Source organism: Rousettus aegyptiacus, unplaced genomic scaffold (genome assembly GCF_014176215.1).
Source record: "Rousettus aegyptiacus isolate mRouAeg1 unplaced genomic scaffold, mRouAeg1.p scaffold_m13_p_8, whole genome shotgun sequence".
NCBI classification, from domain to species: Eukaryota; Metazoa; Chordata; class Mammalia; order Chiroptera; family Pteropodidae; genus Rousettus; species Rousettus aegyptiacus.
This window is the reverse complement of record NW_023416311.1, coordinates 1,357,620-1,381,326: the sequence shown is the minus strand read 5'-3', so window position 1 is coordinate 1,381,326 and position 23,707 is coordinate 1,357,620. Positions and strand designations below refer to the sequence as shown.

General features: G+C 63.1%; 2 protein-coding genes and 1 pseudogene across 2 annotated transcripts; 2 read left to right on the top strand and 1 right to left on the bottom strand.

Annotated features, from left to right (window-relative positions):
- Positions 1-68: 68 nt before the first annotated feature.
- UBFD1 (ubiquitin family domain containing 1) lies at positions 69-12,182 on the top strand. Its single transcript, XM_016155535.2, has 7 exons — positions 69-251; positions 449-778; positions 1,646-1,854; positions 4,228-4,293; positions 4,412-4,517; positions 7,464-7,546; positions 9,308-12,182. Exons 1-7 carry the CDS (start codon positions 227-229, stop codon positions 9,416-9,418), a joined length of 930 nt encoding a protein of 309 aa, XP_016011021.2. The 5' UTR covers positions 69-226; the 3' UTR covers positions 9,419-12,182.
- LOC118607494 lies at positions 5,152-5,270 on the top strand (annotated as a pseudogene).
- Positions 12,183-15,045: 2,863 nt separating the features above from the next.
- On the bottom strand, positions 15,046-22,295 carry NDUFAB1 (NADH:ubiquinone oxidoreductase subunit AB1). The gene is made up of 5 exons (XM_016155544.2): positions 22,108-22,295; positions 17,534-17,656; positions 16,557-16,644; positions 15,880-15,979; positions 15,046-15,205 (listed from the first exon to the last, which is right to left on the bottom strand). The coding sequence occupies exons 1-4, from the start codon at positions 22,273-22,275 to the stop codon at positions 15,888-15,890; spliced, it is 471 nt and encodes a 156-aa protein (XP_016011030.2). The 5' UTR covers positions 22,276-22,295; the 3' UTR covers positions 15,046-15,205; positions 15,880-15,887.
- Positions 22,296-23,707: the final 1,412 nt, after the last annotated feature.

Below are 23,707 nucleotides of genomic sequence, written 5' to 3'. Positions count from 1 at the left end.
AGAGCCGGTGGGCGGGCGAGAGCCCGGGCCCGCCCCGCTCGGCTGCCCGAAGCTGAAGCGTGGCAGGGGCCGGGCCGGGGAAGCGGAGGAGGCGGGTCTCCATAGAAACCCCAGCCTGTTTCCGGCCAGGCTGTGCGAGGTTAGGGGCTGCCTCGGGGGCCAATCTCCGCCAGCTCGCCTTTTCCCGGCGGCCTCTGCGGCGCGGCGGGTGTTGTACATAATCATCATGGCGGCGGCCGAAGCCCCGGATGGTTAGTGTGCGGGCTGGCGGGGCGGTGGGCGCCCGGCTCGGGCGCGGGGAAGCGGGCGCCGCGGGGGTGCGGCCTGGCCCGGGGGCGGGGCGGGGGGACTGCGGCCCGGCTCGGGAGCGGGGCTGCGGCGGCGCCCGGGCGGAGTCCGGCCCGAGGCCAGGCCCGCGGCGAGCGCCCACCCCCTGCCCCCCCTGCAGGCATGGAGGAGCCTGGCATGGACACGGAGGCCGAGACCGTGGCGGCCGAGGCGCCCGCGCGGCCCCTCAACTGCGTGGAGGCGGAAGCCGCGGCGGGGGCGGCGGCCGAGGACCCGTGCGCGGCGCGAGGCAGCCTGCAGCCCGCCCCGGCCCAGCCCCCTGGCGACCCCGCCGGCCAGGCCTCGGTCAGCAACGGCGAGGACGCGGGCGGCGGCGCGGACCGCGAGCTGGTGGACCTGAAGATCATCTGGAACAAGACCAAGCACGACGTGAAGTTCCCGCTGGACAGCACGGGCTCCGAGCTGAAGCAGAAGATTCACTCGATCACAGGTACTCCCCGCCGCCCTGACGGCCCCGGCCCGCCGGCCCCCCGCGCGGGCCGCTCCCCTCTCGGCAGGCCCTCTGCTCACCGCAGCCCTCCGAAGCGGGTCCTAGGGTGCCCATCATTCAGTGAGCGGAATGAGACCCGAGGTCGCGGAGCTGGGATTGAGGCCGGAGTGTGACTTGTAGGCCCAAGCGGTTAATCAGTGCTGCCCAAGCATCTCTGATAAAAAACGCAGTGGGCGCTTGATGGGCTAACAGCCTCTAGGGCCTTCGTTTTGGAGATTTTGATTCAGTGGGTCTGGAATGTGGCCGGGATTTTATTTTCACAAATGTGTCAGGTAATTCTTATAAAGGAGTTTAGGAAAAACTGCTTTGGTCCCTTCACAGATGCCGGTATCACTTAACTTTCATTTACAGCACTTTTGCTATGTGAAGCATTTTTTTTTTGTTTTTTGGTTTTTTTTTTTTTGGCGTATCTCCTTGCCCCTTATGAACTCCATAAAAACAGGGATTTGGTTCTTGATGGTTTCTGTATCCTTAAGGTCTGTGGACTTAAGATTTGAGCAATTGGAAGCTTGAGGAAAACTTGGAATGACTGTCAGCTAATGTTTGTTAAATAGTTACTGAACGCCCAGCATCGAACTGCGCACAAATCTGTCTCTTAATCCTTAAAATAAGTTCTTACAAGAGGAACTAGTGCGATCACTGTTTAGAGTTCTGGAAACTGAGGCCGAGTCAGGCTGTGAATTACCCGGGCACACAAACCAAAGTGGGCAAGCAGTATTCACTTTGGAGTCCGATCGCCGAAGGGCTGTGGGCCAGGTGCGGTCTTCGTTCCTTCTCCTCACTGTCTGTCTGCTGCCTTTTCCCAAGGTCTCCCGCCGGCCATGCAGAAGGTCATGTATAAGGGCCTCGTCCCTGAGGAGAAGACGTTGAGGGAAATCAGAGTGACCAGCGGAGCCAAGATCATGGTGGTCGGCTCCACGATAAACGACGTCTTAGCCGTGAACACGCCCAAAGATGCTGCGCAGCAGGACGCGAAGGCCGAGGAGAGCAAGAAGGAGCCGCTGTGCAGGCAGAAGGCGAGTCCGCACGCGGCCCGGCCCCGCGGAGCCGCGGCCTGCGTGTCCTCCCTCCCTAGAATAAGCTCCTTCTCGGACAGGGCCCATGATGGAAATTTATGGCAGCGGTTGGGTGCAGCTGGCTGTTGAGTGGAGGTGACAACTACCCGAGATTTGCAGCTTTGTCTCATCTGGCTGGTCAGTGTGTCTCAAGTCTATCTCCTGTAGGATAAGGCCTCTGCGAAGGCAGGCCGCGGAGTCTGGCTCGCGTCGCTCCCGCGTCTCCCGCCACGGGAAAGCGCCTTTGCTAGACCCAACTCCACGCCGCGCCAGTGCGCACGTTTATTTTTTGGCGTGTGGCTTCCCCAAGTCCACAAGCCTGCTTCTGGAGCGGCGTGGAGAGCCGTCGCTTTCAGGGGTTCCTCTAAAACTGGCCGTTTCCGGAAGCCGAGCGAAGCTCACCGGGAAGGCCTGCGCTTTTCCCCCTCCTGGTCCGTGAAACACGGGCCTGATTTTTCACTCCCTGTTGCTCACTTTGGGTGCAGGGGCTGGGGCCTTGCCTCGTGCTTGTCGGAGCCGTTAAAATTCTTTTCGTACTTAGGATGGGTGAGAGGACGTCACTGTCAAAGGAACCGTCACTCGTGATCTCATCACTTAGTAGATCCTACTTATTGTTGGGGGGCCTGCTGGCACCCTTAGTGGTGGGTCAGCTGGAACAGCACTGGTTTTAGTGACCACAGGCACCAAGGCACATGACCAGCAGTGAGAAGGACACAGTTTTCTGTTATAGGCCCACGTCTCCTTCCGTGTGCTTCCAAAACCCCAAAAGAGTGTGACCCCACTTGTTTATAGAATCATGGCAGCAAAACCTGACTAGGATTAGTGTGAATGTTCACGTTTGTCCCTTAAAATGTTGATGTGTTTGGTGACAGGGTGCTTCCCCAGACCCAGATGTGACATAACGTATTTTAAAACTTTATCACATTTTAAAGCCACCAAAACTTTCAGGCTTTACAAAAGTTCAAAACGTCTGTCACAGGGTTTCAGCTAAGGGATTAAAAAACTGTGTTAATACCCAAAAGGTATTTATTTGGACACTTTGACCCCGAAACACGGGGTCATAAGGTTTGTAACCAGATGAGTTCCTGTCGGGTTCCTGGTCTTCCTCCGCCACGTGCACGAAAGCGTCAGGTTCGCGGAGGCAGCCGCGAGGGAGCGTGCCACTGGCCTCACGCCGGAGCACACGTGCCCCTTAGGTACAGGTTTGCGTGACTGAGGGTTGCGCGACAGGCTCAGCACTGCCCCCCACGGTGCAAGGAGGGCCCTTCACAAGGGACTTGTGAGACATGAGTCACATCAAGCTTCCAGTCCCCGTGCTGCGTCCCACTGAAGCCCGGGAAGGGGCGTGGCCTCAGAAGAGGTGCCTCTCGTCCCGGCTTTTCCTCAACTGGTCAGGGACCGGGGGCTGGTGTCCGTGGTGACCCTTTGCTAGCAGTGTGGCACGGCCGAGTTTATTTCTTCCAGAGGGTTTCTGCTGTGCCCTGAGGGTTTGAGCTGGCTCATGGCCACCAGTGCTTACGATTGATTAAACTTGTGCTCTGTGCCAGCTGATCGTCCCATAGTCCTAGGTTTGTCAGGCAGTGATCGTACCTGTAAAGGCGCAGGTGGAGCAAAACAGGACTCGGCGTTCGGGCCGGTCAGGAGCTGCTTTGGGGGCCCCAGGTCTAGTGAGAGCCCATGATGAACCGCCTGGGGGTAGAGGTCTTAATGTCAGCCCGCAGCGTGATCAGCGCTTCTCTGGGAATGTGGTCCCTCCGGCTTTCTCGTGGCCAGGGTTGAGGGCGGGGCCGGTCTCCGTCCGTTGCAGAAATGCCCCTTCTGGACAGTCAGGCTCCGGCCTGCATCGGCCTGCATCGCTAGAGGCTCCTTCGGGACTTCAGGTTGGCAGCAGTGGCCGTCGTCGTGTGTCCCCGTGCAGGCAGCATCCTTCGTGGCTGTCTCAGCCTGATGTCTGATCCTCTCGGTGGCGATGGGGGGGCGGGTGGCTGATTCGCATCAGCCGGGACACCGTTTGCTCTAGACCTTTGGCGTCTAATGTGGTCGCCACACGTGGCTGGTTAAAATTCAGTGACACGAAGGTTTCGGCCCTCGGGCACACCAGCCCCCTTTCCGCTGCACGCGGGGCTCACGGCTGCTGCCCGGGGTGGCACTCCCGCCGTCACAGACACGTCCGTGGGCAGCGCTGCTCTGGCGTGGAAGGACCCGTCACCTGTAGAGAGGAAAGGCTTTTGACCCCGAAAAGCGAGGCCTTCTTCGTCCCCTTTTTCAGAGGTAGCGACGTGACGAAAGTGCGGGCCACTTTTCATTTACTGGCCCGTCCGACTTGTGTTACAGCAACACAGGAAAGTGCTGGACAAAGGGAAGCCGGAGGACGCGATGCCCTCCGTGAAGGGCGCCCAGGTGAGCCGCTGCGCGCGGCCCCCGTGCTCCCGCCCTCGCGCCGTGTCCGGTCCTTGTCCTTTTCCTGTCCCACCTCGTTTCTGGTCCCTCCGTCCCTTAACTCACTCCTGTGCTCCAGGAGCGCCTGCCAACAGTGCCCCTGTCCGGCATGTACAACAAGTCCGGAGGAAAAGTGAGGCTCACCTTCAAGCTCGAGCAGGACCAGCTGTGGATCGGCACAAAAGGTATGCGCGGCCCTCGCCGCTCCTGGCGCCGCGTCTCGGGCCCGACTCTGCTCCTCGTCCCAGGGTTTCCCTCTGCTCTGCCTGCCCCCGGCTTCTCATTTTGCTCCAGATGCTCGCCTTCTGCGTGGACCCTCCCCCTCATCCTTCCCAGTCTGTGTCAGGGCCGTCCATCACAGACTGGAACCCGAAACCAGAGACCCCAGTCGTGTGGCCTGGGGGGCAGGTCTGGTCCACAGGTAGAGGATTTTCTGGGTTTGTAGTCTATAAAAATCAGGAGATTTTACTTGATCGGAATTTTTTGGCTTCTGAAAGCCGCCTGGGACCTGCATCCTCAGCGGGTGTCGGCTGCCGCCGCGCCATGCTTTCAGATGGGCCAGGCGAGGGCCTGCTGTCCCTTTGTCTAACACGTAGTGTCAGGGTCACCTGCCTGGCCACTGTGGGTCAGTTTGCCCCGTGCACCCCTCTAGTACTGGGCCCTGCCCTCCGCGCCCGTGCACAGCGGGTCCAGCTTGCTGTTTGCGGGAAGCCGGTCTCCTCCCTCGCCCTTCCCCAGGTGGGTCAGGGTTCTGTCCCCTCCACTCCAGAACCGCCTGTCTCTTCACCACTCCATCGTGCCGCTTATGACTCCGGGTGTCTTTGCGGCCACGCCGCCCTGAACGCGCCCGATCCCGTCTGATCTCAGAAGCTGAGCAGGGTCGGGCCTGGTTAGTCCTTGGGTGGGAGACCACCTCGGAAGACCAGGCGCCATAGGCATAAAAAGTAAAAATATAAGGGATTGTAAGCTGATGAGGTTCTTGCAATCTGTTAGGTCAACCAAAGGTCGCCTCGCCTGAAAAAAAAAAACACTCCTGGCGTCTGGCCAGTACTGCAGGTGTTCAGCGTGTGAGGTAAACGCTAAAGAGAAGTTCAGGGGACTCCGGCCTCGGGGGTCAGCTGGTTCCAGGGCCAGGCCATTAGTGTGATTCTGCTTCAGATGGCACCAAAGTCTTAAAATAGCTAGGTCGGGGTGATGGAGAGTAAGACTTTTATCATCTAAGATGCGGAAAAAACGTTTCGTTTTTGATCCTATCGTGGTCCTTAAAACAAAGACTGTAATGGCAAAAACACTTGAGTTTTCTAGCAGTTGTGTGATGACCTGCTACATTCCTCGTCTCAAGTGTGACTTGAGCACATGGCCAGAGTGCACTGTGCAAACTCCAGGGCCCCCGGCTCTTCAGGGCCCTCCAGCCCGCCCCCTGGGTCGCCGGCCTCCGCCCAGCCGCTCCGTCGTCCCCTGCCTGGAGCGTCTGCAGTCAGCGCCTCCCTTCCTGTTGGCAGTTGGCTGGGCTCCGTCCCCTGTCGTGGCCTCACCGAGGCTCTGCCTCTCCAGAGACTGTCGCTTCGGCAGCCCAATGGGAGGCAGTGGCCGAGGCCGACCAGAGACACTCTGGTGTCCCGGCGGGTAGGTGCAGCCGGTCACGAGAGCCAATCTGAGGCCCGGCGGGTAGGTGCAGCCGGTCACGAGAGCCAATCTGAGGCCCGTGGGTTCCACGGAAGTCTCTGGTTAGGGACCAGTGTGGGCGCCACGCCATGACGGCAGGGTAAACGAGAACCTCCTGCCGCGGCCTGAGGAGGGTTCTAGAAGGATGCTGGTGTGTTGGGTGTCACCGTGAGAGCCTCTCACTGGCCAGTGTGGGCGTGAAGTGCCCACGTGTCAGGGCTGGCCTCGCCCCACCAGAGCCCCGCTCCACACGCCTTGGGCACCCCGTCGCCTGCCCGGGGACCCTGCCGCCCGAGTGCTGGAGGGCAGCTCGTTGTCATCCTCCTGCGAGCGAGACGCCGTGCGGACCCCCCCCCCCCCCCCCGGCGGGCTGGCCGCCTTTTCCATGGTGCTTTCCGGAGTCACGCCAGGGGCTCCTGTTTGGTGTAAACTCTGTGGCACCTTGTGCGCAGGGCAGGACTCGGCCGCGGGCCCCACGGAGGACAGCTCCAGGAGGGGCGCATGGCGGGGGAGTCGCCTCTCATCTAGCCGATCGCCCCTCAGGAGGGTGTGTCCGTGACTGTTACATGCTTCGCATTTTCAAGAGAAGCCAGAAGCCCTTATTTTTGTGTGAAAACTCTGGATGTCTCCAGATGGCTGGTATTTTAAGATGTTTCATCATAACAATACCTGCCGGACAGGTCCTGCCTGTGGTCACTGGTTTACAGCCGCTGAAAGTCGAAACCTGATGAGTATCTGCGGGTCCCATCCCTGTTTTTGAGACTGAGGCCCGCAGGACAGAAACGAAACGTCTCAAGTCACCACCTAGGCTAGAACCCTGGTTCTGAGTTTCCGGTCTGTCTGGTCAGGTTTTCTGTGTTAAGATTCTGCCATTTCCAGACATTCTCCCTGCAGAGGCTTTAATGTTTGCTTGTTTGAGCTTGGTTTGTATTTGCTGAGAATCTTAACCGTCCCCGAGGCGTCTGCTGCTGCTGGGTGGTGGCTCCCTGTGGCGCAGGCGCCCCGCCGTCTCCTGCCGCCCCGTGCACCCCCAGCAGACCCCTCCCTCGCTGCCGCCCCCCCACCTGCCACCCTTAAACTCGCAGCATGTCTCCTGGCCCCGGAAGAGGTTACAGACGCTTCATGAGAACTTAGAGTGTGTGGGGGGTGGGGGTCAGGGAGGGAGGGGCGCGTGCGCAGGATCGGGGCGAGGCCGGTCGTGGACCCCCTGCCCCTTTGTCCGTCATCCCCCTCACTGTCCTGGCACCAGGGACCTGCCCACCGCCGGCGCGGGCAGTGGGGGTGCAGTGGGGTGGCTCGGGCATCCGTCACTTGTCCGCTTCCGAAACCACCAGGAAGGAGGCGTCTCTGTCCTCAGACCTTGCCTGCGCCATCGCCACGTCCTGTCCCCGCGAGGGCGTGAGGCACCTGGGTCACGGGGACAGCGGGTGGGCTCTGAATGACGAGTGTCACTCCTCTCGCCTCAGAGCGGACGGAGAAGCTGCCCATGGGCTCCATCAAGAACGTGGTCAGCGAGCCCATCGAGGGACACGAGGACTACCACATGATGGTGAGTGCCGAGCAGGGGGCTCGCGGCGCAGCGTGGCGGGGGGCGAGCCCCGGGCTCTTGAGCCCGCCTTCCCGCAGCGTAAGAGCTGCCAGACCTCGGCCTCCCTCCCCTTTGTACCGACCTGTTTTTAGACCAGGAAAATAAACGTGAAGAGGAGGAACGGCTTGTGGGTTTCATTTTAACTTCTGTCTTGCGTAGAGCAGCTCCCCCGAGCCCGGGCGTGCGGGGCGCCAGGCGCTGCCCCTCTGGGTCCCTGTCGCCTCTCCCAGGACCCCACGGGGTCTGTCTCAGAGCTTGTGTCCCGAGGCGGAAGGCAGGAGGCAGTGCCCAGGCCGCAGAGCAAGGGCGCCCCTCCCGCCTCCCAGGCTCTTTACAAACGAAGCTTAGGCGCCCACACCCCGAAGCCGCTGCGACGGGGCGAGGCGCCCCTCTGCCATTCTCCGTCTGAGGGGCAGGCAGCTCTCCAGCGGCCAGCCAGCAGGGCCGCAGCCGTGTCAGCGCGGTCCTCGTCCCCGGGGGCCGGGGAGGCCGGGGTGGCCCGGTCCACGGCAGAGGCGGTGCGGGGCCGGGCTCCCAGACGTGTGGTGGATCCCCAGGCTCCGGGGGAGCTGTTCCACCCCCGGCCCGTCCGGGGCGCCGCCCGGTCAGGACGCAGAGCCGGTCGAGCCTCTGGCAGTGGGGCGGACGGTGTGCGGGCCCCTCCCCGCCCCCCGCGGCCCTGCCACCACGTCTCTGTCCCAGGGACGCAGGTGGATGGCTTTGGCCGCTCAGCTGTTCTGTTTTTGCTTTTGAGAGCTGGGCGTTAATCTTTCCGACCGGGGCCGTCACTGCCTCCCAGTCCGGCCCTGTGGGGTTTGCAGCCCAGGTTTTCAGGCGGCCGGGCCACGTGGAGCCGCGCGGAGGGGCCGGTGTGGCGGGGGCTCGCCGCGGGGCCGGCTCCCGAGCTCGTTTCTTCCCCGAGTCGCTCCCCGCAGCGGGCGGCCCCGCTCGCCCCTCTCCTCCGAGTGCCATTCAGCACCCTCGCCTCGTCTGGGGACGGGGCGCTGTGCCCTCTCCAGACGCCAGCCCGCGGCTGGGCTGGTGCGCCGGAGTCACCCTGGGGGTGGCCGCGCTCTGTCGTCAGGGAAGTCTCGGAGACCGGGAAGAACAGGGCGCCCGGCGGCGCCTCGTGTTCACCGCCGAGAAGCGACCGCTGCAGAGAGCCTGCGACTTCCTTTAAATAGCGAGGGAAGTTTCCCAGCGCCGGGCACGTCCCCGGCGCCTCTCGGCACGCACACCCCGCCCTGGCCCGGCCCCGGCGCGGGTTTGCTCGTGTCCCGAGTGGTGTCATGGTTCGTACCCTCCACGTCATGCTATCGTTTTCGCTGTGTCTGTAATTACCATAGATCCAGTTCACGCCTTTTAAGCGACCCAGGATTCCCGTGAATTGGCTGTGGCACTTTTAATTTTCGCCCGCTCGCCGGTGGGCGTGGAGGCCGTTCCCAGGCGCTCGCCGTTCCCGACGGTCCCCCCCCCGCGTCCTTGTGCACGTGCGGCCATCCTCCGGGGCAGCGGTTCCGACCCGGCGTCCGGGTCAGCGGCGTCGGAGCCCCCGGGACCTCGGCGGGGCGCAGACCCTCGGGCCCCGGCCCGGAAGCTCAGAGCGGCGCCGTCTGCCCCGACGCCCCCGGGGCCCGCGCGGCTCCGCCTGCCCGCGTGCGTCGCCGGCCACCCAGCCGCCCGCCTCTGAAGTGTCGCTTGGTTTTCCTCTCTCCCTTCCAGGCGTTTCAGTTGGGCCCCACGGAAGCCTCTTACTACTGGGTGTACTGGGTTCCAACTCAATATGTGGACGCAATCAAAGACACTGTGCTGGGGAAGTGGCAGTATTTTTGAAAGCACTTTCACCTCTGGCCCAGGAGACTGACCCAAAGGGAAGGACATTGCCGGGAGAGGCCTGCAGCATCCCTGGATTTCAGAGTTCTGGAACTTTGTTCAAAAAAACAGTCTATATCCAATCTAAGGCGATGTGGTGACCGAAGCCAGAGGTGATGTTCTTTCACCATTAGCTTAATTTTAACTTAAACCACCGGTTCCCTTTCTTGCAGTCAGCTTCATATCATTTTTAAGTCAGTACGGGGGGAATCAATAAATCTGAATTCCGAACATGTGTGGAATACTCTTAGCGTGTGTTCGAGAGTAGGCCTGCCAGTGTGTTTAGAAAGGAATGATCAAAAGCTTTCTGGGTTTTTTTTTTAAGTGATTTCAACTGAAATATTTTCATAAATCTTTGGTTGCAAACATTTGGACTGTGTTGTGATGAATTGGGGTGTTTTTCATATGAAATTGTATGCAAAGTGGGCGGGTTAGTAAGCCATATTTTTCTGTCCATTGATTCCAATTTCTTTGCCTTTTTTTTTCTCTCACTTCCTTGATTTGAGTTTTTGTTTTGAAAACCCAAAGATGTCGGTTCCTCCTTTCGTACCTCATCATCGCTGCCCCTCCCGGCTTCCCGCCTGCCACGCTGCTGCTGGTGTGTGTGGCGGGGGGGGGGAGGCGTGGCGGGTCTCGCTCGGGGGGCTGCCTCGCTTGCCAGGGCGTCTGGCGAGCAGCCGTGTGCCCCGCGGTGACTCCTGTCTGAGCGCCTCGCCCTGCGGGCCGTGTGTCTGCAGCCTCTGCCCTTGGCCTTGACGCCCAGACCGGCTCGGGGCTGCAGGGGCCCCGGGCGGAGTGGGGTCAGGCGGAAGACGGCTCACGCCGCCGTGGAGCCGCGGCCCAGACCCTTTTTTTTTGGAAGTTTCAAGAAACTCGTGAGCAGCCCAGCGCGTGTTCTGACTGTGCGTCTCCGTGTGGCCCCTCTGCTCGTGCGTTGTGTTCACGTGTCCATCCCAGCCTCGGAGGCGCTGCGCTTCTCCCGGGGTCACTGCCCCGCGCGGGTGGGCCGAGGCGGCCGAGCGTGGCGAGGGCGGGAATGCCGGCCCCGGGCCTGGCGCCCGGCGCTCACGCACGCGAGCTCCGTTGTCCCCTCGGCTCCGGAACGCCCCTCGGCGAGCGGCCTCCTCGTGCAGCCGCCTCGCTGGCGGCCGGCCGCGCGGTGAGGTTGGCGAGAGGTTTCCGGAATGCGTGCTGAGTTCTCGGTGTCCCCTTCGCCCTGTGACACGTTTGAGCATGTGTTTGCCGCTGGTGACTGTCCCCGTGAGCCCGTTCGTGAGGACACTGCGCCCCCCTTCCCCTGAGCTGCCCGTTAGGAGCCCAGCCGCGTAGACAGGCTCACGCTTCCGGAGTGGGCAGTGCCGGCTGACGCAGCTGGGGGGACATCCGGCCCAGCTGTGGGGCGCAGCGCCCCGGAAGCTCTGCGGAGGGGGCGGGTCTCCTGCCCGGCCAGGCCTGAAGGGAGACGGCCTCATCACGCGGCCAGCACGGCGTCCTCTTGGCCTGGCCAGCGTCCCCGTCCTGGACGCTTGTCCGGGTGGCGCTGCTCGCTGAGGCCTGCCCCGCCCGCCTGGCCGCCCGTGCCTGCCCTGTGACGTCCCTTCTCCCAGTGACTGTGTGTGTCCCGTCGCACCCCCCCCCCCACCCTCCGCTCCCCAGGGGCCAAACTGCTTCTCCCTGAGGCTGGTGCCATCTCGAGACAGGACCAAAGCCTGTGTGAGCCTTTTTCTGTTATCACTTCTAAGTAAAATGGTGCTTCTTTCCTTCGAGATGCTATGTATAAAGAGCAGCGTAAGTGACGTCTCTCCAGACAGAGCTGCTCGGGCCCCGCGTGGCCCAGGGCACCCCGGTCCGTGGGACCACCCCGAGTGCTGGCTCCTGCCCCAGGCTGCGTGGGGACCTGGCCTCTGACATAGACCATCTGGGTCCCAGCGGTGTGGGCTCGTGTCTCCTGGTCCTGTGTGCGGTCTCTTCCGGAACGTACCAGGTCTGTTGCAGGCTGGAGCGCGCCCCGTTAGGTGGCGTCCTGGGACCGTCCCTCGGCATGGCTCCCGTGCAGCCTTCAGCGTCAGGGCAGGCTGTTCCCGCGGAGGCCCCGTGGTGAGCGGAGGAGCCGGCAGGGCCGGGGTCTGCTCACGGCCTCACGGCCCCGCAGCGGCCGCGTGGAGGGCGGCGGCAGGGCAGCCGGGCGCGGGCACACTCTGCTCTTCCCCACTGCTTGTGCTTACGAGGGCCCGAGCTCAGCCTCGGGGCTGAGAAGCCGCCCCATTCCGCGGGGGGGCACGTGCCCCCCACCCCAGTGGGCGCGCGGCGTGCCAGGGCCAGCCCGCTGCCCCCCGTCTTCCGAGGCGCACCTTCTCGCCCCTCGCGCCTGCTCCTGCCTGTTGTCTGGGGACAGAACGGTCGCTTTGTCTTAGGCCTTCGTGACAGTCACCCTCAGCCAGGACGGGTGCCTGTCTCCTCAGCGGGGCCTGGCGGCTTCCTGCCAGGCTGCTCGGAGCCTCTGTACCCCTCGGAGCTCTGCAGGGCTGACCAGCCGTGCACGAAGGTCCGTGTCCCCTTGGGCCGCGCTCTGTCCTGGTGTGTGTTGAAGCAGATGCCCGTTGGGGAGATGAGCACGTGTAGTCTGTTAGGTTTGTGCTGCTGGACTTTTTGAAGTGTAACCTTGACTAGCTGTCTTATTGTTTGTCCTGTAAGATTAGTCTATGAATTAAAATTTGGTAACGAATCGTGTCTCCTTTTCAATTTCTTCCTGCGCCTGATCGGGGCTGGGGCTTGACCGACGCTGGCCGGAGCCATGTTTCTGCCTGCTGGGGTCAGCCGCTTTGCTGTCCTGCTTACTTGGCTTTGAGTGTATCCTGCGGAAAACACTTGATTCAGGATTCGGGTTCCTCCCTCTTAGTCGTGGCCCAGGCCGCGCTCGTCAGGACGGCCCCCCTCCACCTGCTCTGGCCTCCAGTCCCCGTGCCTCGTGTGACGACACCCAGCCCTTTAGCTTCAGAGGACACATTCACTCACATACTGCAACGGAGCTCAAGCTCTAAGCCACGAGCCCCAGAGACCCCGGAGGGAGGGGAGGCCCGGTGCTCTGGGCACGGAGACGCGCTTGCAGCTTGTCACTTCCGGTCTGGCCAGCGCCACTCCCGCGGGCCCTGGTCCTCCGTGCATGGCGAGCCTTCCTGCAGGGTCTGGGCTGCCCGCCCCTTCCTGCCCTTCTGCAGCCTCCTGACCCCGTGGCCGGGCTCTCAGCTCAAGGGTCAGACTGACAGAGAGGGACGGGGCGGGGAACGGGCAGCAGCCACGCCCGCCTCGTCTGTCTGCACACAGGGCGTCTGGCTGTGGTCCCAGCTGTCAGCCGCTGCTCCGGGCGCCGTCCCCCTCAGCGCACAGGGCGCGCAGTGGCATGTGACATAAACCCCAGTCTGAAGGTCTTAGCAGAGCCTCTGGGGCGGGGGCTGGCGCTTTCCAGCCGTGGGTAGTAGCCTTTTCGGCAGCAGGGACCCGGTGAGCCAGTCGTCGGGGCGAGAAGCAACGACTTCTGCTTTCGCCGGAGGCGGCGTGTCCAGCCCGTGGCGTGGGGGCAGGAGAGGCTTCCTGCCCAGGACCCCTGAGCCACCGCCACCGGGTGCTCCCAGCCGGGACTAAGCCGCCCTCCCTGCCTCGTCACGGCCGTGTGTGTGCGGGCCTTGCTGGCCTCTGTTCTCGGGGTACGCCTTCCCTGCTGCGCACCCACTTTATAACCTCCAGCTCTCCTGCTCGTCTGCGCCCCTCCCCCTGCTCACGAACACCTCGTCGTTTCCCTCTCCTGCGCTGGAAAATGTTCGAGCCTACAGAAAGCTGAAGCAGGCCACAGCAACCTCACCCCTCGGCCGGGGCTCTCCGGTCCTCGCGGAGCGGCCGCACCTGCCCCCCCTTCTGCCCCCTCTCCAGCCCCGTGCACTGCGGGTCGCTGAAGCGTCCGGCAGCCCAGGGGGACGCCGTGGCGCTCCGCCCGTCGTCCACGCACGAGGACGCGCAGACCTAGCACAGCGGACGCCTCCTGTGAGGGCAGGGTCGGCTCAGTGCCGTCCCCCGACGCCGAGACCGAAGTACCTCGGGCGCCTTTCCCCGCTCGGTCCGCCGGCTGTCTCGCACCCAGCCTCGCGCCTTTCCCACGCTCCCGGCGGGCCGAGTCGTGGCTCTGCCCCTCCCTGCCGGGCGTCTCCCCGTCGAGCCTGGTCGGTCCCCTCCCTCCTCGTCCCGAGTGTTACTCGTCGCGGGTTCCCCGTGCCCAGCTGCGGCTGCGGTCCTCGAAGGCAGTCCTCTCGGGGCTCACCCAGGTCGGGGCTCACAGACTCCAGGGGCCCGTGACGCAGGACTCCTGTTCTCAGTGACGAGCCAGTCCGCGTGACTCGGCTGAGTCCCGTCAGCCTGGCCCAGGGCAGGTGCTCCTGGCGGCCTTCGGGCACCTAACCCTTGGGCTGAACCCCACCCGACTAGCGACCCCAGGGGAAGGGAGTTTTCCCCCCGACGCGTCCCAGGCAGGAACCAGCCGGGCCCTCGTGGGCTCGTCACCCCTGCCCTCCACACAGACGCGACGCTCGTGGCGGCACGTGCCGGCCGACCCCCATCCAGAGAGTCGGAGGCGTCTGCATTACGCTCTCGGCACCCCACCACGTCCCTCGTCACCCCCACTTCACTCATCAGAGAAGTGGCTTAGCCGGGCCAGGCCTGTCACCGATGGACGGAGGCACGAGGCGCCTGCTCGGGGAGGACTCCCTCCAGCCCGGCTCCAGGCCGCCCCCCCCCCGCCCCGCCGGGGAGATGTCCTCGCCTTGCGCCCTTCTCATGGCGCCATTTTATTCCGACCGTCCGCCCAGCGCCCCCGCATCCCCTGGTGGGCTCTGGCCACAGCCCCCACCTTTATCCCCGCTGGCCGTCTGCACGGCCACCGGCAGCTGAGCACACGCCATCCGACCCTCCATCTCCCCTGCAGAAAACTCGCCCCCACCGCCAACAACAGACTGAGGTCCCAGCCACGTCTGGAACCCCAGGCCCAGCCGCCCACGCCCTTCCTGCCGGGGACACCCGTCAGCCACACGGACGGGGCGGGGCGCACGTCAGGCCCCGCCCCCCGCAGGCCCCAGCTGCTGCCCTCAGCTGGGCAGCTGTGTTGTGACGGCTGAGGTGCGCCCCGTCAGGTGCACCCCGCCGAGCAGGCCCACCACGGTGCTGCGGGTGAGGGGCGAGCTGCCACTGCTGACGCCTGACGGGGCACACCGCGCCGCGCTGACCTTCCCGGACACAGAATGTTCTGTCCTCTAAAACGATTAAATTCTGTTAACGCGGAGGAAAGAGCCTTAGGACAGGGGTGAAAACGCAGCCTCTGAGAAGCCATGGACTGATGGAGGAAAAGGTCTGAGGCAAAGCCTTTTTCTCACTAGCACGTCCGTGCCTTGCCCTGAAGGCGACGGGGGAGAAACTTAATTCAGATGCACTGCTGGCAGTCACGCATTTGACCTACGGGACTACCCGTGACAGCTTTAAAAACATGTGCAAAGTCAGTCTAAAAAGCACTTTGCAAACATCACTGAGAACTGAAGACTGAGAGGTGTTGATTTTATAGATTTATTTTCAAAGGGCGAAAACATAGACAACTTAAATACAAGTCTACACAGAACCAGCCCAGCCCCGTCGGCGACGCCGCCGGCCGCGTCCCCGCTGCCGGACTCGCGCCTCTCTCTTCCGCGTCCTCTCCGGCGAGAACGGGGCCTGGCGAAGACACAGCAAAGACACAGCAAGGTCAGGTCAGCCGGCGCAGCCATGGGCTCTCGGTGGCGCTGTCCGAGGTGCTGCCCCCGGAGTGACCGGTGCCAGGCGCGCGGGCAGCGTTCCGTCTCACGCCTTCCCTCGATCCCCGCAGCGACACCTTCCTGGCAGGCCCCTCCCGCCAGGCGCTGGCAGTAGTGGCTGCCTGCACTGCTGGGTTCCACCTCCATCTCGGGTTTACGGGTGAGGGGCCTGGCGCTCACAGAGGCCAGGCGGCCTGCCCGAGGTCGCCGGGCTTGCGGGACGTGGCGGAGCTGGGACAGGCGAGCAGGTGTCTGACTCCAGCGTCCTCCTGCCCCTGCAGCCTGAGTGAGCACCAGGCCGTCCCGCCTGACTGTACAGCAGCGGGGCCGGCCCTGGGGTGGCAGACGGAGACGAGTCTCTGCTGCGGGGCTGCGTGCTCATGATTCTCCACAAGGCAGCTTCGTGAGGGCCCTGTCCAGGCCTGAACCGCTGAGCCCCTCCTGAGAACAACAGTCCCTGAGGCGGCCCCGCCCCCCGAGGGCCACTCTGTCAAGTATCCCCATCTTTCCTTTCTTCCCACGTCTTACTTTGCTGAAGAACCCTAGAGAGACCGACTGTATGGGGGAGTATCGTTCCGCAGTCGGATTGCTTACCTGATACTTTATTCGTACACATCTTTCTTATCTGCAATGTAATCTACAATTTCCTGTGGACACATCAACTTCTCCGCATCTATGTCAGGAATTTCAAATCCTAGAAAGTAACATTTTGAACAGTACTTGAGCACAGAAACAGCAGATGCTTCAGACTTGAAAGCACCCGACCTCTAACAACGCCGAAGCCCATCTAGCTGCGAGCCAGTCACGCTCTGGACGACACGTGCATCGTCCTGGGTAAACACCTGGTCCCTTTAACGTGTAGCTCACGTAACAGAAAACGCTCCCACGTGAGCTGTAGTCCTGGTTTCTGGTGCATTAACAAGGTGGTGCGACCCTCACCGTAAATCCCGTTCCCGCCCCTCCCCTAACAGATCACCCCCCAGCTAGCATACCGCGAGGGATTCTAACTCAGGACGGCTCAGGAGGCTGGCACAACCACCCAAAAACATGAGGTGTGGAGCCTTGAAAGGTATTTGCAGAACGTGGCTGACTGGGAGCGTGCGCAGGACACTGCAGGCAACCAAGGCGCGTGTGCGTGTGTGCGTGCGTGTGCGTGTGCGGGGCTCCCGTTCACGTATCCAATGCGGATCCCAGCTCACTCCCAGCATCCCTGTCACGCCAATCCCCCTAAACCAGGAGCGTGCTGCACCCCGGGGCTCCGCGCGCATTACCGAACTCGTCCTCCATGGCCATGATAATCTCCACTTGGTCCAAGCTGTCTAAACCCAGGTCCTTCATGAAATGCGAGTTTACCGAGAGCTGCAAGAAAAGGCAGCGAACACGAGATTCCGTGAGCGCTTCGCTCCCAGGGTGACCCAATCGTTGCCTGGAGTGACAAGCAGAGGAGCCCGAGCGCCACCCACGCAGGCAGGTGCTTGGTGTGCTCTGTGTGGCGACTCGCTAACCCTGGTCTGAAGGGGTTAGTGAAAACCCAGCGATGGATTTCGCTTTACACACCTTACGCAGACCTCTGCCCACTGCTCTGAACGGCATCGGAGTCCGGGCTCTCTTGCTGCCTTATCGACAAGACTCCACCCCGCAGAGGCGACAGCCCTCTGCCCCACGAGCGGCGGGCGGCGCTTGCCGCCACACTAGTTCCGGCCTGTCGGGACCCCCGTCAGCGCCAGCGCGCACGGGGGTGCAGGGGGCAGCACGGGGCCTGCACTGTGCTGCGCGTTCCAGCATCGCCGAGACACTGGGCCGTAAAAGTCCGTCACAAGGAAAAACGTCCGTAACTGCACGGGGCTTGGTGCGCCCAGGCTTACCGTGATCAAGTCACAATACGCGCAAGCGTCCCATCCCGGGTCGCACACCCGAAGCTGACGTATGTCGCTTACACCTCAAAAAAACAAACCGAAAACCCACCCGGCAGAGTCGACCACCGAATAAGGGGTTCCCGTGCCACTAGAACACAGTGCAAGCCCTGCGTGCCACCGCCTGCCCGGCGCACGGCGCTTGGGGTGCACGTGTGCCTGTCCTTGCGTCTGCACCCTGAAGCCGGAAGGCACAAGACGCAGGCTCCATGCCGCCTCCCAGAGGGGCCTGGGCGGCCGGCACAGGGAGACTGCGGAACGTCTGCTTGGACCCTCTGAACTCCGCACTGGTGATCGGACGCTCATTTAAAGAACGTTCAGACGGCGCCCAGTACCTTCTCCGGGTCGATCTTGTCGTAGAGCTTCAGGACGTAAAGGACCCGGTCCTTGATGCCCTCCAAGGTCAGGGGGGGAGCGTCGCTGTACAGGCGGCACGGCTGTGTGACCCGGCCGGGGACCTGCGGCACGGACGGGGACAGGCGGTGAGCACGGAATGGACGCGAGGACAGTGCCCGGGGCCATCTTCCACAAAGCCTTCAGGGCCCCAGAGACAGGGCCTCATGTGACTGGAACCGTGGCCACCAGGCTCCAGGGGCACAGTGCTGGGCATCTCGAGCACAGCAGTCTGGCAGCGTGGACGCCTCCTCCCCTCCGACTCCTCTGTGCAGGCCCCAGGGAGACTCGAGTCGTCCGGGGCCCGCAGAGGAGCCCACATCTGCTGGTGGCTCCTGCGGCAGCCCCTCCAGCGCACGGCCGGCCCGAGGGAACACGGCCAGCCCGCAGAGGGCCACGCACTGGGGGGGCCTGACCGGCCCCCGCGGATGCCAGCCACAGGGGAAGGTGACGGGGCTGGCTGTCATCCCGGTCCAGTCTGTCCCCGCTAGGCCTGCCTCCCTGCCACTAGCCAGAGCTCTGCCATGATGGGGACAGTCTCGAATCTCTGACGTTTGCCCGCCTGATGTTCAGCTGGGTCTCGGGTCCCAACAGTCCCTTCCGGGGTGGCGAGGGCTCCACTCCCAAGTCAGCGCTCAATGCCAGGGACAGCAAGGTGCGGAGCAAGAGGGCACAGTGGCGGTCACGGTCCTGCTCCTACAGGTCCCCGGCCTGGACGGGCCCGGCCACCTTCCGCAGTGGGGCTCACCTGCGGCCACAGTCCTGAGGGCATTTCCCACAGGAAGCAGGTTTTGCTTGTTGGGCTCAGGTCACCAAGACTCAGAGGCCTGTGGGCATCGCAATGAGAACACTGCCCAGGGACTCACGGAGTTCCGGGGGGTGGGGGGGCTCCTGGCACAGGCTCCGCTGTCTAGGGTTGCTGTCCCCTTTCCTGTCGGGGACAGTGCGGGCCAAGGAGACCTCCACATTGAGAAAGCCGGGCCCCTTACCAACGGCTGGAGGTTCCAAGCCACACATGAAGTGAGGGAATGGGGAGGACCCCTGGGCGCCCAGGGCCCGTGCTGTGGGGCAGAGGGCTGCGCGCAGAGCCCCAGGGGAGGCCCGGCCCGGCTACTCGCGTGGTCCACGACACTGCCCCGGCAGCCTGGAGGCCGGGGGGCACCGAGCAATCACAGGAGGGGGCTCCGCCCGACTGCTGCAGGCTGGCACGAGCTCAGATCGGGACGAGGCTACCGCTGGTGCCGGCTCCGGCGCGCTCACGGGCCCTCCTGTGCCTCCGTCTGCAGACCCATCAGCGAGGCAGAAACAGCCGGCGGGCAGGCTGGCTGCGGGAGGCTCAGGCGCGAGGGCTGAGCCCGCGGCCTGGCATGCCCACGGGCCGGGGCCGCCCCTGCTCTCCCGCCCCAGCTGCGCAGCCCCTCCAGACACCACCTCTGTCACCTCTGACCCGCCGTGGGGCAGGCAGCGCTGTACCCTGTTTCCCAGGGGGAACAGGCGGACCGGCACCTGGAGGCCTTCTGCCTCCTGCCTGCTGTCCTGCCTGAGAAAGTCACGGTCGTCCAGCTGCGCCCGCTGGTTTTCCCCAGGGTCTGCGCTTAACCACGGCGACAAACCGTCCCCACAGGCCCTGGGAGGCGCTGTCACAGGGAGGCCGAAGCCTCTGGGTGAGGGGAGACCACCCAAGCCGGACTCTGCCCTCAGGGCCTGCCTTCTGCCTGTGCCTGACTGTGGGGTGCCCAGGGGCACCGAAGGGGAGGCTTTAAAGGCCCCCACAAGCTGCCCTGGACGCCACTGGGAACAAGCCGCTCACCTGCCCCCCGGCCTCTAACCCTCCTGCGCCACCTGGGGCCCTGGCCGGACGCTCGGGCCCCCACCACACTGCCACGCTCACCGCCGTGTTGGCCTGGCCAGCAGCCCGCCGCCCGGGAGGCCAGGTTTCAACCCCCACGGGCCTTGTTCAAGGTCCACGCCCTGCGGCCTAGACAGAGAACGCCCACACCCCTTCACAGCGTGCCTGCTGCGGCCCCCGGGCCCCAAAACGCAGCCTGCAAAGTCCCTGCTCACGGGGATCAGGTGAGTCCCTCCTGCTGCTGCACAGCACACACACCTGTCCTGCGTGGCAACGGCCTGCTTCCACTGCCATGACCGTCTCGGCAGCCCGGAGCCCGACCTGGGTGCCACACACCGTGCTATGGGCTGGGACCACAAGGATAAGGCGGGACCTGTCCCCTCAGAGAAGCCACACTCTACCAGAACAGCCCGACCCCAACATGCCGCTTCGGTTGTGATGAAAACGGAGCCGAGCCACGACCAAGGTGTGTATGGGCTGCGTGGGGAACATGAGGGACGTGCCGCCCGGGGAAGCGGGGAGGTCAGCCAGGAAGACAGCGACAGATCTTTTTAGGGAGGGACAGGCTGAGCAAGGAAAGGGGCCGTGAAGCGCAGTGTGTCCGCGTGGGGAGCAGTGAGCTGGCGTCGCCGGGGGTCTAAGGGCGGGTGGTGCTCCGCGGGGCTGTGAGGCCGCAGAGCGAGACGAGGTCTGTGACCGACGCAGCCCGCGCCCATCGCTGCCGTGCGTGCCGCCTGGCTCCAGGGCTGGAACCGTCCAGCCCTCCGTGCACACGCGCCTCGTCTTCATCCGGGCACCGCGTCCCACAGAACTCTCTGGAAATGCTCTTGGTGGTCTGGTTGCCAGACTGTTCAGATTCGGGCTGACTGTAGACCACTGCCCTTGTTTCTCTGATCTTCTATTTTTACAGTCTTGTTAAATTTTTATACCCAGGAAAAACTGCTTTAGCCCCTTTTGGGGGGAAAACTTAGGCTATAAATGAGCAACTACTTGCCCTGGGGCCGGCACAGTGGATGGATTTGAGGGAATGGCGGAGTGAGCCGCCGGCATGAGATGAGCGCGGGCCCGAGGCGGAGGTCTGGGGTGCCTGGCGTATAGCCACTGCCGGAAATCAGGAGGGAGGACAGTCCAGGGAAGGTGTGGGAGAGCTGGAGCTGAGCCACATTTAAGGATCAGGCAGAGCAAGTGCCCACAAAGGTTCAGAGAGAAGGATGACAAGCCCAGGGAAAAGAGCATGAGAACAGCCTCGGGAAGATGGAGCAGCGGGGAACGGACTGGCCACTTGACCGTCACGGCTGCAACGCGCCCAATGCGGCCGCCTCTGCATCCCGCAGCAGCCAGCATGAGCCCTGGCACGCAGGGTCCTTCAGCATCTCTGATTCAGAGGGCACATGGTGGTGACATGGGAGCACCGAGTCACAGCCACTGAGCACGTCTGAGACGGTGCCCCCGCCGTGCAAGGCACAGTCCAGGGGCACACAGCAGCGGGGGCTCCTGGAAGCCCTTTGTCATGCAGGCGCCGAGGCCCCCTCCAAGACGCTCTGGGTTGACCCAGGCGATTGCACCGTCAGCTCTGAGGAGCAAAGCTCTAACAGGGACAGTCCCCTACTCAGCCTCACGCCTAAGTCAGAATCAGGAACGAGATGCTCGGGGGCTGCAGTACTGACTGCTCCTTAACTCCAAGGTGGCTTTTAACCTTTGATTCAGGCAACGGGACAGTGCCCTATACGTGACTCCACAACGCTGTCAGTTAATCTCAACACCTGCTGCACAAAGCAGCACCCGGTGACTTGTCAGAACCGACACCCAGGCATCCGGGCCCCGCTCTACAGACTTGGACTGATCTGGCCCCGGGCATCCTTGGTTTTTATTCCAACATGTTAGTCGAGTCTGAAACCACAATTACAGTGCTGTCTCTGAGTTTGAAAAGGGGGTTTCTCAACTTGACCTTGGGAGTCTAACCCACCTTAGGACAGCAGCTCTTAATCTTGGTGCACCTCAAAGCCTCGTGGGAACCAGGGCCTCACCCCAGAGAGAAAATTGGAACTGGAAGGGCGGGGCACAGGAAGACTCACTTTTCTCTCTCTTGGACGCTCCCCAGGTGACCTGAATGTGCACTAGGCTTGGCAATCACTGCCCTAAGGGAGAGCTGCGGTCCCTAACAAAAGCCGGGGACGGTGTTTCCTGTCCTTACTTCCTGGAGGGCCAGGAACAGGCGAAAGGGGGCTGCAGTACTGCGAGGGCCGCTCCGGAGAAGGCTGTGGCCCGCGTGGCTTCCTCTCTGCGCCCTGCCACTACGGCTGGCGGCGACCAACTCCGCAAACCCGCTCAGCGGCCCCGGGCGCTGCACCGGCCCGGGCTCCGCTGCACCGCCTGCACCGCCCGCACCGCCTGCACCGCCCACGGCAGCGGCCGGCGCCCCGGCTCCCCGTGCGGGGATGCGCCTTGCACGAGGCTTCGGGGAGCGGCAGCGGGCACGCGGACCCAGGGGCGTCGGCGCCCACTAGGTCGCGCAGCCCCGGGTCAGGGGTCATCCGAGCCGCGCTCGGCCACACGGCCCCGGCGACCCCGCCCGCGCCGGCGCGGCCCGCGGCCTGCCCCGCCCCCACCCCGGGCGGGCCCGTGCCCTGACCCCTGTCAAGCTCCAGCAAAGTCACCGCGAGTCACCTGCGCGAGCGCGGAGGCCGGCTGCGGAGCCCCGGGCCTCGTCTGGGTCCCCGCGGGGCACAGCGTGCTGCTGAGCGGCCGGGCCGCGGCCAGCGAGGGGACCCGGGGCAGCGACGCGAAGGCCGCGGGCAGGCGGCGGACACAGGCTGAAAGGACACGAGCCGCCATGGCTACGCCGACCCAGCGTGCACTGCGCGCGCCCGTCGGCCCCCGCGCGGCGCGCGGACGGCGCCGCGGCCCGGGCGCTGGCGGCCCCTGGCGGCCCCTGGCGGCACTGCGCCCCGGGCGCGGGAGCGCGGCGGCTGCGGCCAAGGCCAACGCCGCGCGGGGCTGTCCTTCCCTAGACACCGTCGCTGACACGAGAGAGGATCTTAGTTCATCTACGCCGTGAACGTCCTCAAATACGTTTATTTACACGTGCTGATACCGCGATTCTTCCATGGGTAATACAATTACTTAAGAGGTCAAAAAACAGCATAAAATAAGAATGTGAACACGAGCCTGTTTAACCATGTGACTCTGGGCACCGCGATAAAAAACCACATGCATGTTTTAAAAGCTGACGACGTATAAAGCGTAGCTGACAAGAACGGGCTGGGGGTGCAGGGTCAGTGTGTGTGCTAATTCGCCCACATTTCTTAGCAGGGAGCCCAAGGCTACTTACTGAAACCCAAACAGGAAAACGACTCCGAACTCTGAACCATCCCAACGATACCTTCAGTTTTGCTTGCTTTCATTTTTGTTAAATTTAAAGCGCAGTGCCTCTCTTTTAAAAAGAGGATGCACATTGTGCGCCTCTGCAGTAAAATTGTTTCCACGTGTTCACTGAACACTCTCGGATCCACCCTGTGCCAGTGGTCCAGGCCACAGCAGCGAGCCAGCCAGGCAAAACCGTTCCCGTAGTCTACATTCCAGCGGGAAGAGAGATGATGGACAAACAAAATGTACCCCGTGCCCCCCCCCAAAAAAAACTCCAGGAAGTAGCGATAACCACAATGACGAACAATTAAGCAGGGAAGGGGACAGGGAGGGAGCGCAGGTGTGTCGTTTTGGACACGGTGGGCCCTGAATGCAGGCCTCGCTTAGGACGTATATTTGATTTCATCAGCGGGGAAGGAAGCCACCTCAGGAATCCCCCGCTCTGGTGAGGCCACCGGGGTCTCAGGGCAGTGCTGGCGGTCACCCCCGGGCTCCATCGGCACCGGGCCACCACCTCAGGGCTGGAAGAGGTGCCACCTAGTCAGAGCGGTCAGTGAGTAAGTGGCCAACTCCACTCTGTGCGGCAGAAAACTGATTGGCATCTGAGATCTAAGTGGATCGGGGCCCGTCAGATCTAAGGCCCCAGCGACACACCAGCCTCTCCGATCATAACTTCCCGGCCATCTTCAGGGCGGAGCCTTGGCACAGAGCGATGATGGCAGTGTTCAGCATTAGCGGGAGGACTCGGGAGGAGCCTGAGGAACCCCCTTCCCCTGATCTATCTGTATTTCCGTGTTCCATTTCATCCTTTTAGTCAAACATAATAAATCACCTCTTACTTAAATGACTAGTTTGAGGGAGCTAGCTTTCCCTTCAGCAGAGCAAATGCCGGCCCGCCCTG

Coding starts and splice junctions, on each gene's coding strand:
- UBFD1 (XM_016155535.2), top strand. CDS start 227: ATGGCGGCGGCCGAAGCCCCGGATG. Junction 4,294..4,411: donor CCTCCGTGAAGGGCGCCCAG/GTGAGCCGCTGC, acceptor CCTGTGCTCCAG/GAGCGCCTGCCAACAGTGCC. Junction 4,518..7,463: donor GCTGTGGATCGGCACAAAAG/GTATGCGCGGCC, acceptor CTCTCGCCTCAG/AGCGGACGGAGAAGCTGCCC.
- NDUFAB1 (XM_016155544.2), bottom strand. CDS start 22,275: ATGGCGGCTCGTGTCCTTTCAGCCTGTGTCCGCCGCCTGCCCGCGGCC. Junction 17,657..22,107: donor CGGCCTCCGCGCTCGCGCAG/GTGACTCGCGGT, acceptor TCCGTGCCGCAG/GTCCCCGGCCGGGTCACACA. Junction 15,980..16,556: donor GGCCATGGAGGACGAGTTCG/GTAATGCGCGCG, acceptor GTTACTTTCTAG/GATTTGAAATTCCTGACATA.